The 12,460-nt window shown below is 38.6% G+C and overlaps 1 protein-coding gene across 1 annotated transcript in view; it reads left to right on the forward strand.

Moving 5' to 3' along the window:
* NDUFA9 (NADH:ubiquinone oxidoreductase subunit A9) overlaps window positions 1-12,255 on the forward strand; it is a 41,466-nt gene extending 29,211 nt beyond the window's left edge. The window contains exons 9-11 of the mRNA NM_001279701.2: window positions 4,356-4,451; window positions 7,424-7,490; window positions 9,102-12,255. Coding sequence (NP_001266630.2) covers window positions 4,356-4,451; window positions 7,424-7,490; window positions 9,102-9,272 — 334 coding nt within the window. The 3' untranslated portion in view covers window positions 9,273-12,255. The remainder of the gene's footprint in view (window positions 1-4,355; window positions 4,452-7,423; window positions 7,491-9,101) is intronic.
* Window positions 12,256-12,460: the final 205 nt, after the last annotated feature.

A 12,460-nucleotide genomic window follows, 5' to 3' on the forward strand; every position in this document is an offset into this window, starting at 1 on the left:
TTCAGTTGGTAAAAATGTAAAAAAATAAATAAAAGGGTTATAAAACTATAATAATTTTGGAAGGAAAATAGAAAATCTTCTAGACCTTGGATTCTAGAAGATTTTTAGCTATGGCATCAAAAGCCTATTTCATAAAATAAAAAATAAATGGATACATTAGACTTCACCAAAATTAAAGCTCTTGTGTTTCAAAAGACACCATTAAGAAAATGAAAAAACAAGTCACAGATTGGGGGAAAATATTTGTTAATTACATATCTGATAGAGGACTACTATCTAGAATATACAAAGAAATCTTAGAACTCAATGAGAAGATGATCCATTTTTTAATATGAGCAAAAGACATGAATAGGCATATCAGCCCAGCAGATGTACTTAATCACTAAAAAACACATGAAAAGATGCTCCATATCATTAGTCATTACAGAAAATGCAAATCAAAACCATTATGAGATACCAGTTCACAGAGAGAAAATAACAAATGTTGAGGAAGACATGGAGTAATGAGAACCTTCATACATTGCTGGTAGGGGTGTAAAATTGTATAGCCACTTTAGAAAACAGTTTGGCATCTTCTTAAAAAGTTAGCATAAATTTACCATATGGCCTATCGATTTTACTCCTAGATATTTACCCAAAAGAAATGAAAATGTGTCTACACAAAGATTTGCACTTGAATTTTCATAGCAGCGTTATCATAAATGCTAAAAATTGGAAACATCCCACATATTCATTAACTGATGAAAGGAGAAATAAAACATAGTAGCATTCTCATATAATAGAAGTTCAACAATAAAAGGAATGAAATATTGACATGTTACATGTATGAACCTCAAAAACATGGTAAATGAAAGAAGCTAGATACAGAAGATCACATGTTGTATGATTCCGTTTATATGAAGTATCTATAAAAGGCAAATGTAAGTAGATTAGTGATTGCCTGAGCCTGGGAGTAAAATCCAGGATTAAATGGCTGTGGAGGATCTTACTAGAGTAAGGAAAAATATTCTAAAACTGGATTATGGTAATGATTGTACAACTTGGTAAATGTCTGAAAAATCATTGAATTATATGCTTAAAATGGATGAATTTTAATGTATGTAAATTATACCACAATAGTGAATAGCATGGGTAAGATTTCTGCCTTTGTGGAGCTTATAGATTAGTGACGAGATGCATAAGTAATAATTGAGCAAAATAATTAAAATAAATGACCGAGAAGGAAAGTCCAGTGAATTGGAAAGAAAACCAAAAGGAGGAAGTTGGCAACTATATTGGATGCTGCCAGGAGGTTGAGTGAGTGACAGCATAGAGATTCATGGTCACCTTAATGACCTCACTTGAACATTAGGCAAAGGGCAGATTGGATTGCAGTGAGATTTGAATGGCAGGATAGGAAGTGGAGGCAACAGTTAGGTAACTATTTGGAGAAGTTTCCCTGTAAAAGGGAGCAAAGGAAAGGGGTAAAGAGAAGGCTATGAAACATGAATGTCTTGTCAAGGGAGGTACCACCCTGGATTTGGAAGATTGTACATCTTGTTTATAAATTGGTAAGAATGGTCCAGGAAAGAGATGTCACTTCATGACTCAGGAGATGAGGCCGACAGAAAAGGAGCAAAGTCCTTCAGGAATTGAGAGGAGTTGGATACAGAGTGCAAATGAGGGTTTGACCTTTGTAAAAGGCAAACATTTCTTCAACTTTAACAAGGAAAAGAATTCAAGGATATATGCAGATGCAGGTAGGTTTGGCTGTGGGAATGTTAGGAGTATCTTTTCTTGTTGGAATGTGAGGTTAGCTAAAAGGCAGGATGGAGTGGGTCAGAAAAGTGTGTGGAAAATTTGAGGACAGAGAAGATAGAAAGTATGCCCTGGGAGAACAGGAAAGAGCATTTCCTAGGAGAACATGTGGGATTGCCAAGCAGAACTGAGTGTTCCATTGGAAATTACTGATAAAAAAATAAGGTGAAGTCAATCAGTTCAATTGTATTTCGTCTACAGTTTTGTCCTTCTGGGGTTTCAGGCTCAGAGAAGGCACATGTTTGGGTCAACCAGAGTGAGTTTTGCTTAGCAAGTATGGTGGGTAGGGGCCTGGGAGACAAGATTTTGCTGAGGATATTTGCAGAGGAATAACTGTGATGCTGAGCCTTGAAATCTAAGCTGGGAGGACGCGGGCTTCAGTGTACCTTTGGCTGTGAGCAAGGGCACTTAAACTAGTGTTCCGGTTGCACCTGATGGAACACAAAGTGCTTCAGAACAGCTGAAGAGGAAACCTGTTATGTGGAGTTAGTTAACCCATGATACCAGTTTTGTTTGTCATCGTAAAAATTCAAGTTGCTCTTGGCGTAGCATGTATTATATGTCCTGTAATGATCCTTACAAATCCCTCTGGAATTTGAAGAACCCTGCTAAGGCCTTTGTCTGATATTTCTCCTGGCTGATAGTTTCATGTTTTTTAGTAAAGTATGTCAGAATAATGAGGTTCTCACTGAATTACCTTCACTCAGCTCTTGGTTGTCACAGATTTACTGTCATGAAGCATGCAAATGAATTAGGAAATGGGTAAAGAAATATTAAAATGCATTATAAGCACTGATACTTATTAATGCTAGGTTAAAATTGTACAGAACTATTCAGATTAATGGAATAGAGCGGAACGTTCAGAAACAGTCCCATTATATGTAAGGATATAGTATGTGATAAGGGTGACATTTCAGTATAGGGAAAGAGGCAGTACAGTAAATGATTCTGTAAGTAGCATTGAAGCAGTTGGCTTACATCTTGGGAAAGATATAATTACATGTTTACCTTATATAATGTACAAAAATACGTCACAGAAGGAACTTTATAGTAAAAAAAAATCTTTTTTATAAGGTTTAGACAAAATATGTGGAAATTTATGTCACTGCAGAGGAATTTTCTAACTATGAATCCAAGCCGTAAAGAAAATCAGTAGTTTTGGTTAAATTAAACAGTTAAAATTTTATGTGCACAAAACACTGTAAATAACACTAAAAGTTAAAATACAAACAATAAAAGGTATTTCCAACAATATCACTAAAATATAGAGAATTCTTACAAATTATTTTTATAGACAGGGACTCCAGGAGGAAAGAAAAGATAAATGTATAAATGACCAAAAATTCGTGAAGAAATAATCTCTCATATTAAAGACATAATAATTAAAACATGAGATACCTTTTTTTTTTTTAATCTAGCAGATTGGCAAAAATTTTATTTTCTTATGACAACTCACTTTGGGTGGAGGGGGCATTCTTATATATAATTACATATATATAATTGTAATTTATATAATTATCTAAAATGTTATATACTTAACATTTTATATAAATTGATAGCACCATTTTGAAAACCAGTTTAGAAGTATTCAATACAAAGACTTGGAACCAACCCAAATGTCCAACAGTGATAGACTGGATTAAGAAAATGTGGCACATATACACCATGGAATACTATGCAGCCATAAAAAAGGATGAGTTCATGTCCTTTGTAGGGACATGGATGAAATTGGAAATCATCATTCTCAGTAAACTATTGCAAGAACAAAAAACCAAACACCGCATATTCTCACTCATAGGTGGGAATTGAACAATGAGATCACATGGACACAGGAAGGGGAATATCACACTCTGGGGACTGTGGTGGGGTGGGGGGAGGGCGGAGGGATAGCATTGGGAGATATACATAATGCTAGATGACGAGTTAGTGGGTGCAGCGCACCAGCATGGCACATGTATACATATGTAACTAACCTGCACAATGTGCACATGTACCCTAAAACTTAAAGTATAATTAAAAAAAAAAAGAAGTATTCAATAAAAGCCTTAAAATTTTAAAGTCTACATTGACCCAGTTCCACTTCTACAAATATATTCTAAATGCGTAATCATAGATAAGTACAAATATTTATTACAAGAATGTTCATTAAAACATTATAAAAGAAAAAAATTTTTAATAGCATAAATATCTCAAAACTGGCAATTGATAAAATAATTGTGATTACATGCAGTGTAATATGTTGTCATGAAACATGCAATAAAATGATGTGGAAAGACGATTATGATGTAATGTTAAATGAAAAAGACATTACAGAATAGAATGGATTGTGTATTTATTAAAACCAGAATAATGTATATATGTAAGGGGATGAGAAGGATATAGATCAAATATATTAACTATCTTTCATAATGGGATTATGGGTGATTTTTCTTTGTGCTATTCTGTATCTACTACAGTGCATATATGTTTCCTTTTTTATAAGAAAAATGTTATTTTGTTATAAAGGATAATTTGTGAGAAGCGTGTAATTGAAAGAACTGTGTATTGTCTTTTTATAGTCCCAGTCGGTACCTCCTTTTTCACCTGGTGAAGTACATCTTTGCTGTGGCTCACAGATTGTTCCTCCCATTCCCCTTGCCACTTTTTGCCTATCGGTAAGTAGAGTGCTCCTTTTGTGTGACTTCTGAAAAAGCTAGCTCCACACACTTGTTCCTAATGTTCTCCCTTAGGGTTATAGGGTGTGTGAAGGGCTGGTCTCCAGATCTCCTAGTGTTATGACATTAGCATAGAGAAGAAGCAGAAATAGATTAGTGTCAGTTAAGAAAAAATGTGTTGGGAGATTAAATCTTCCCAGTTCCCAAAAGTGAATTCACAAAAGTGAATCTTCCCACTTCCCAAAAGTGAAGATGCAATTCTTCACTTTCTCCAATTTAAAACCATTGAGTTTAATTTTGGAGAAATATCTTGCTGGGCACATACGTAAGGGGCAGTCAGGTTCCCGTGTGTTTCATGTCGCTCATTATTAAATCAACCTGATCATGCTGTTGGGGAAAGGAGTCAGGCTAATTCAGACTTGGATTTGTGGTTGCCTTCTCTTCTTTCCCTGCTTCTTAGTTTACTTCTTCTCTTTGTGGGTTAAATATCTTTGACTTGGCTGGGAGTGGTGGCTCATGCCTATAATCCCAGCACTTTGGTAGGCCAAGGAGGGCAGATTGCTTGAGCCCAGGAGTTCGAGACCAGCCTGGGCAATATAGCGAAGCCCCATCTCTACAAAACATACCAAATTAGCTGGATGTGGTGGCATCTGCCTGTAGTCCCACCTACTGGGGTAGAGGTGGGGTGATGCAAGAGAATTGCTTGAGCTCGGGAGTTCAAGGCTTCCAGTGAGCTCAGATTGTGCCACTGCACTCCAGCCTAGGTGACTGCTGCTGCGCACAGTGGTGCACACCTATAGTCCCAGCTACTTGGGAGGCTGAGGTGGGAGGATCACTTGAGCTCAGGAGTTTGAATCCAGCCTGGACAACATAGTGAGACCCTGTCTCTGGAACAAAAAAAAAAAAAAAGAAAGAAAGAAAAGAAAAACCTACTGCCCTGAGGTAACTGTTGATGGGAGCTCCTTTCTCGTCCTGGGTTTTATATTGTCCTGATTTGAACCAAATAAAATAAAATCTTGAACTTACCATGTCACATCCTAGTGGTCTGGTTAAGGAGACTGTCACATCCATTGTGCCACAAACTGATCTTCATTTGGGTTTTCATCCATTCATTCAACAAATGTTTATTGAATGCCTACTATGTCTTAGATAATGTACTAGGTACTCAGAAGGTTACAACAAACACTCAAAAATCTTATGGTCAGAATGTTACAACAAAAACTCAAAAATCTTATGGTCTAACAGGGGTACCAGAAAAATAGACCACTAGAATGCAGGGTGATAACAATATTTATTGAGTGTTACACCTTTCAGACTATTCACTTTGTCTCCTTTAATACTCAGTTATCTATAAAGTAAGTAAGGAGAGTATGTGGAGTGAGTGGAAGAGGAGGCCACAGAGTAAGAGAAACTTACAAGAAGGCCAAAAAGTGATCAGACATTTAAGTGGGAAATGAGAGTTTGGAATTCTAGATACCAAAGGGAATGGAGTGTTTTCAGGAGAGAATCGATGTTTTAAGAAGGGGAACATTGCTGTTCATTCACATGTATCTCAAGCCCCTAGAACAATGCCTGGTACACATTAGGCACTCTGTTAATATTGGTAGAATGAAGTCTTACAGAAAAGTCAAATAAGATAAAGGACCAAAAAATGTCTACAAATGACCATTGTGACCGTGGCTTCAGTGCCGTGAAAGGGATATAAGCCAGATTGCAGTGAGGCACTTTCATGGTTGTATATAAAATTGACTTAGAGTTGGCTTATGTATGCCCATGACATGGCCCACGGAGGACACTAGAATAGAGACCTGAAGTGATCTGTTAGCATAGAATGAGGGCACAGAGAGTTAGAGGTTTGTAATGAGTGTTTTTATTAAGCTATGTTAGCCCAATAAATTATTTTTTTCTGCCATTGAGGAATCTGAGGCTTTATATGTTGCTGGAGAAATTCCAGCCAGCTTCCTTTTTCATTTATTTATACTATGCATTAGAATGTTGTTTTTCAAGCCTTTAAACAGCTGTGGAACCTTGTGCTCACTGAAGTTTTACGTCAAGTCCTGCTGGGTAAATCCAATAAAAGAGCTGGTCTGGTTGCAGTGATGGGTGATACTCAACGCATGTACTCCCAAACCCTTGGCCCCCCAGGACTCTGTGGGGCCCCAGCAAATTCCTAGTGTTCCTCAGATGCTAGTTGAAAACCCACTGCTACTGGGCACAGTGGTGTACACCTGTAGTCCCAGCTACTTGGGAGGCTGAGGTGGGAGGATCACTTGAGCCTGGGAGTGTGAGTCCGGCCTGGACAACATAGTGAGACCCTGTCTGTGGAACAAAAACAAGGAAAGAAAAGAAAAAGTCACTGCCCTGAGGTAACTGATGATGGGAGCTCAAGTGGCACGTAAGGAGCCCTTCAATTTTCATTAGCAGTGAAGAGATGGCAGTAATGAAGATAGGTGGCCTTTTCCGTTTTGGGTTTTATATTGTCGTCCTGATTTGAACCGTAGATTTTAGCCTTCTCCTTGCTTTTGGATTTTTTTTTTCCTCAAGGGCCCCAGCTTTTAGGGGTTACGTTGTATATTTTACACACCATTCAGCTTGCCCTGCTTCTGTAAAGGCAGCATATTTGAATATCTGAGGTTTAGATTAAATTGAATTTCACAGACTTGATTGAATATTGGAGTTTTTCTGTTTGCTTTGTTGTTTGTTGGTTTTATTTCATTTTAAGTTTAAGATCTGTTGTTTCTTTGGAGGAGAACAAAGTGTACCAGCAGTTACAGCAGCCAACTGGGTTGGCTTGAGAGGAGATGGACCAAAAAGCAGAGGTAGCCTCACAGGTCGAGGTGGTTATTTTCTTAAAAAAAAAATCAGTTCAGACTGCTCTACAGCGGTCTGTCTTCCTGTAGTTCTTATAGGCTAGCTTACATCTTGGGCAGAGAGATGCTTATCACATGTGCTATATATATTTCTTTTTCCAGATGGGTAGCAAGAGTCTTTGAAATAAGCCCATTTGAGCCCTGGATAACAAGGGATAAAGTGGAGCGGGTGAGTATATGTGTGGAAAGCATCTGCCTGGGCAGATGATGAGATGTTAGACTTATTTTGGTTTGCCTGCTTGCTTGTTTCCCGGCTCTTGTCTGTTTGCTGTTCTTGCTGTCTGCAGTCAGCCCCTCTGCTAGCACTGAAGCTCATCCACCTGCCCTGCTCCAGGGGGCGGCTCCTCCATACTTTCTGTCCGTCATTATCAGTGTTTCTTTCTCTGCTTGATCATTCCTGTCAACACACAAAATTGCCTAATAGCTCCCCTGCCAAAGCCTCTCTTCCTCCCATCACTCTTCTAGCTACTTTCCTGTTGTGTCCCTTCACATCCTAACTCCTCCTAACTTCCTCCTAACATCCTGAAGAAACTGTTGACAGTTTCTTCATTCTTTCTTTAACCTACTCCAGTCAGGCTTTTATTCCCATTTCTCCCCTAAAATTGCTCTTTTCAAGGTTATCCACAATCTCCAATCTCCTTGCTGCCACATCCAATGGTCAGTTCTCAGACCTCATGTCATGTGCCTGTGCATTTGCTTCTAGGGAGGATGCAAAATAAAATAAAAATACTATACCAATACCACATCTTCCTTGGAAGACCTATGAACCATATATTGGCAAGAAGTAGCCAAATTGTCCCCTGAATGCTACCTGAAAGCTAAAGTGTAGAGAAGATGAGAAAGTAGTGCTTAGGGAACATGTGGAAGTGGGCAACTCACATACTTTCTTCAGATGTGGTCTATGAAAGATCAGGCAGGATCACTGGTTGTCAGACACTTCAGTTTATCTTACACTAAAGTGTCTCTTACATTTATACTTGAGAAAGTGTTGATACAGTGGCCTGAGTGGGTTTTGGATTTGGTTTGCAGACTGGCTTACAGCCCTCTGGTAAAAGAATTGCAGACTTTCAGGTGGGTAGGATGAGGGATTGCTGCTGCTCTAGGTGCAAATGGATTCTATTTATGTGGTTTTGAATAATAATCTGGGATGTTTGCAAACTTTACAGTTCATTATCTTTCCCTATAAACAAGATGGGTTTGGTTTTCTAGCTCTACAGTGAGCATTAGTCAACCAGGTTGAGTACAGCTGGAGCAAAAAAAGTTAGTTGTTTTTTTTTTTTTTAATGGGCAAGGAACAAATGTTGTGTTATCTCCTAAATTCAAAGTTAAAACTGAGTCAGAACGCCGGTGCTCAGAAAACAGGGGCGTGAGAGGACTGAGGAATGGACCAGCTCTGCTTAAGCCCTGATTTTATTCCTAAACCCTCCTGTTCAGCCTCCCCTGGCAAGTGTGATGACTTGTGCTTCCCTGCCCTAGATTTATTTCTGTTGAAATCTGTATATAGAATGGCTCAGGTAGTGCCAACATCCTGTGCTCGCGGCTACCACTGGGGACCTCGATCTGATACTTGGTGATCTCGCCCTCTTTTGTCTTAAGCCCTCTTTGTGTGTTCTACTTTCATAGTGATTTGCATGAATTGAAAATTGCCACATATTCTTTGAAAGCAATTAAGTCTCAATAATAGGACTCATGCCAGCTTGAATGTTTAAATGCCTGCTAGGATAGCACTTTGTTCTCAGCCAGTTTTCAGCATTGTCTGCGGTCCTTTGTTTATCCAAAGATGCACATCACAGACATGAAATTGCCTCACCTGCCCGGCTTAGAAGACCTTGGTATTCAGGCAACACCACTGGAACTCAAGGCCATTGAGGTGCTGCGGCGTCATCGCACTTACCGCTGGCTGTCTGCTGAAATTGAGGATGTGAAGCCGGCCAAGACCGTCAATATTTAGTGCCTCCTGAGCAGCTCTTGGTTTTGGCGTCTTTTGGGTCAGCCCATGTGGTTTGAGCACCCAGCCAGGCGGTCTCTTTAGAGGATCCTGTACACAGTTCCACTATTAAAACATTTCAGGTTGAATTCTGCAGTATTTTCTCCCTTGATTTACAAAATGAGAAATGTAGTCGCTTAGAACTTGAGCATGATTTTTGTTAAACATATTTAATAATGATATATATACTATTTATTCTCTGAAATGCCAGAGAGTTTGAATTTTCCTATGACAAACCACTTCTAGCATACGTTCTAGAAGACAAGGACCCTTTTTAATGTCAAAGCATTGTAAAGACCCCAAGTGATATGTGATTGTTTTTTAATTTCCATTAAATGAGAGAGCATACAGTATCCCCTAACCTGAATGTGTTTACACTGAAGGTGTTTTTAAAATTTATTTTAATAATGTCCATATGCCTTTTAAAAATAGTAGTACATATATAGAAAAACATTGTCCATAGATTCTCAAACCCCTTGCAGTAATTCCACAGTCTTCTTGGATCTGAGCTATCTGAGGCCAGCCCGAAGCCCTTAGTACCACATCTGGATTATTTCAGACACATAGGTGGAGATAGATTCTCTTCCCATGCAAAGGAGATGCTTCAGCTTCTATGCCAGTAGTGCCAGCACTTAGGAATTAGGACCTTCTAATGAAGTTCTTAAAATTGCAGCCAAGACCCAGATGAACAATTGGTTTAGTGTTGGCAAATCCCACCAGTACAGTGTGATTTAAAACTCCCACAATTTGTGGTGAAGCCAACATACCACCATCCTAGGTGACCCAGGGTTGGTCATTGTGTTTCACTGGACTTCAGCCTCCTGATCTATGTTTGGGACAGGGATGTCAGTAAAAACGCTGTTTGATGAGGGAATGCCCGTCTCCTTACAGAGAGAAAGGTATATCAGTGTTGAAGGTAAGTTCTCCACCTGCCCTTTCTGCCTGCATCAGAATCTTTTTATCCCAAAACGGTCAACAGTGAGCTACTCCAAGTGTGGTCCATAGATCACCAGCATTGGGATCATCTTGGGGCTTGTTAGAAATGCAGAACCCGGGCTGGGCACAGTGGCTCACACCTGTTATCCCAACGCTTTTGAGTTGCTGTGGTGGGACGGTCGCTTGAGGCCAGGAGTTTGAGTCCAGCCTAGGCAATATGGCAAGACCTTGTCTCTAGAGAAAAATTTCAAAACGTTAGTAGGGCATGGTGGCACGCACCTGTAGTCTCAGTTATTCGGGAGGCTAAGGTATGATTGCTTGAGCCTGGGAGTTCAAGGTTACAGTGAGCTATGATAGTGCCACTGCACTTCAGCTTGGACTGAAGATCCTGTCTCAGAAAAAAAAAAAAAGAAAAAAAAAGGCAGAATCCTAGGTTTTGTCCCGTCCCAGGCCTGTTGAATCAGAATCTGCATTTTAGCAAGGTCTCCAGGAGATTTGTATGCACATTACAGTATGAGAAGCACTGCCATACAGAAGAGCTGTATCAGAGTTCAGTGTGATTCCTGTTATTAATCCAGGTTGCTGACCCCCGCCCCAGACCTACTGAATCAGAGTCTCAGGAAGGAGGGCCCAGGAATTTTAGTTTTATTAAACATTCTAGTTTATTCTCCTGTACACTAGTATGTCAGAATCAGCGTACTAGGGAAAGGAACACAAACTCAACTTCACATTTTTTCTTCAGATACTGCCTGTTATTTTGGATGACACCCCTCCTAGCCATAAGCCAGCCAGTAGGCACAGAGATGGGTGGATTTAATTTGAAAAGGAACTATAATTCTATAATGCACAGTGTCCTCTCAGAATATCTACACTTTCTTTCCTTTTTTTGATTCTTAAAAAAAAACTTATTGATACATAATAGATGTAAATATTGTCAGGGTATATGTGGTAATTTGATATATTCATATAATCAGTCAGTGTAATTGGGATATCCATCACCTTAAATATTTACCTTTATGCTAGTAACATTCGAATTACTCTCTTCTAGCTATTTTGAAATGTACAGTAGATTAGTATTAACTCTAGTTACCCTACTGATCTATTGAACACCAGGTCTTACTTCTTCTGTCTTAACTGTAATTATCTTCATTTTCTAGCAATGCTATTTCTCATCTCTAACTTGTATCATCTCAGGATGCTGTACTTCTAAAGCTGTAATTCAACCAGGATAGTTTTCCCTTCTTATCATACCCAGTGCCCCCTTTTGTAACAAATAGTTGGTAATGCACCTTTTATTATCCTGATATGGAAGTCATAGTTACTTTAACCTGTCTATATATGTAATCAAAATATAATTAATGCCTTATGTAAATAAGAAGTGAAAGGAAAGTAATACACAGTAAGATGTACATAGAGCACACCAACACTGAAGACATGATGAAGGAGTCCGTTGCTTGCTTCCATGTGGACAATCACCATGGATGCAATAACAAATGCAGAATGGTCTGATGCAGGGGGTAGGTTGTAGTCTCCATTTAAATGCCATCAGCAGCATTGCTATTATGTCAACTTCTGAAATAGTGAATGACTTCTAGTAAAGTTCAGAAGAAAATAGAATCGAATCCTCTCTAAATTCACGTGGTACTTGCATTCTTAGAAAACTCAACATATATTAAACCCATATCAAAGATCCTTTATATCTGTAAAACAGATTCTGAGTTCAGATGACTATAAGTAGGTTTTCGAAAGTCATGTGATGTATGTTTCAGTTCTTCATTTTCATGTTCTGACACCATGGTATGCCTATTCCTGGTGTGCCTATTCCTCTACATGTCCATAGTGCTCTTCAGTCATTGTTTTACCACAAAGAAGTGATAAATACTTGAGGTGATGAATATGCTAATTATACTGACTTGATTACTATACAGTGTATGCATGTATTGAAACATCATATTGTATCCCATAAATGTATGATTATTGTGTGTCAGAAATAAAACTTAAAAATGCTAAATTCTTAAATATTGCATTCTTTAAATGCCAATATGCAGAGATTATTTCCAAATTTAGGACAACATATTAATAAGGGTTTGAATCTCTGCATTCTCTATACTTAATTTTAGGTCTTTCAGAGCTTGAAGACCTTTGCTAACTGGATTAGTTCATACCTCCCTTTATAACAAAATACCTTAGACTGGGTAATTTGAAAATAGTAGAAA

Source organism: Gorilla gorilla, chromosome 10 (assembly GCF_029281585.2).
Source record: "Gorilla gorilla gorilla isolate KB3781 chromosome 10, NHGRI_mGorGor1-v2.1_pri, whole genome shotgun sequence".
In the NCBI taxonomy this organism is placed as follows: Eukaryota; Metazoa; Chordata; class Mammalia; order Primates; family Hominidae; genus Gorilla; species Gorilla gorilla.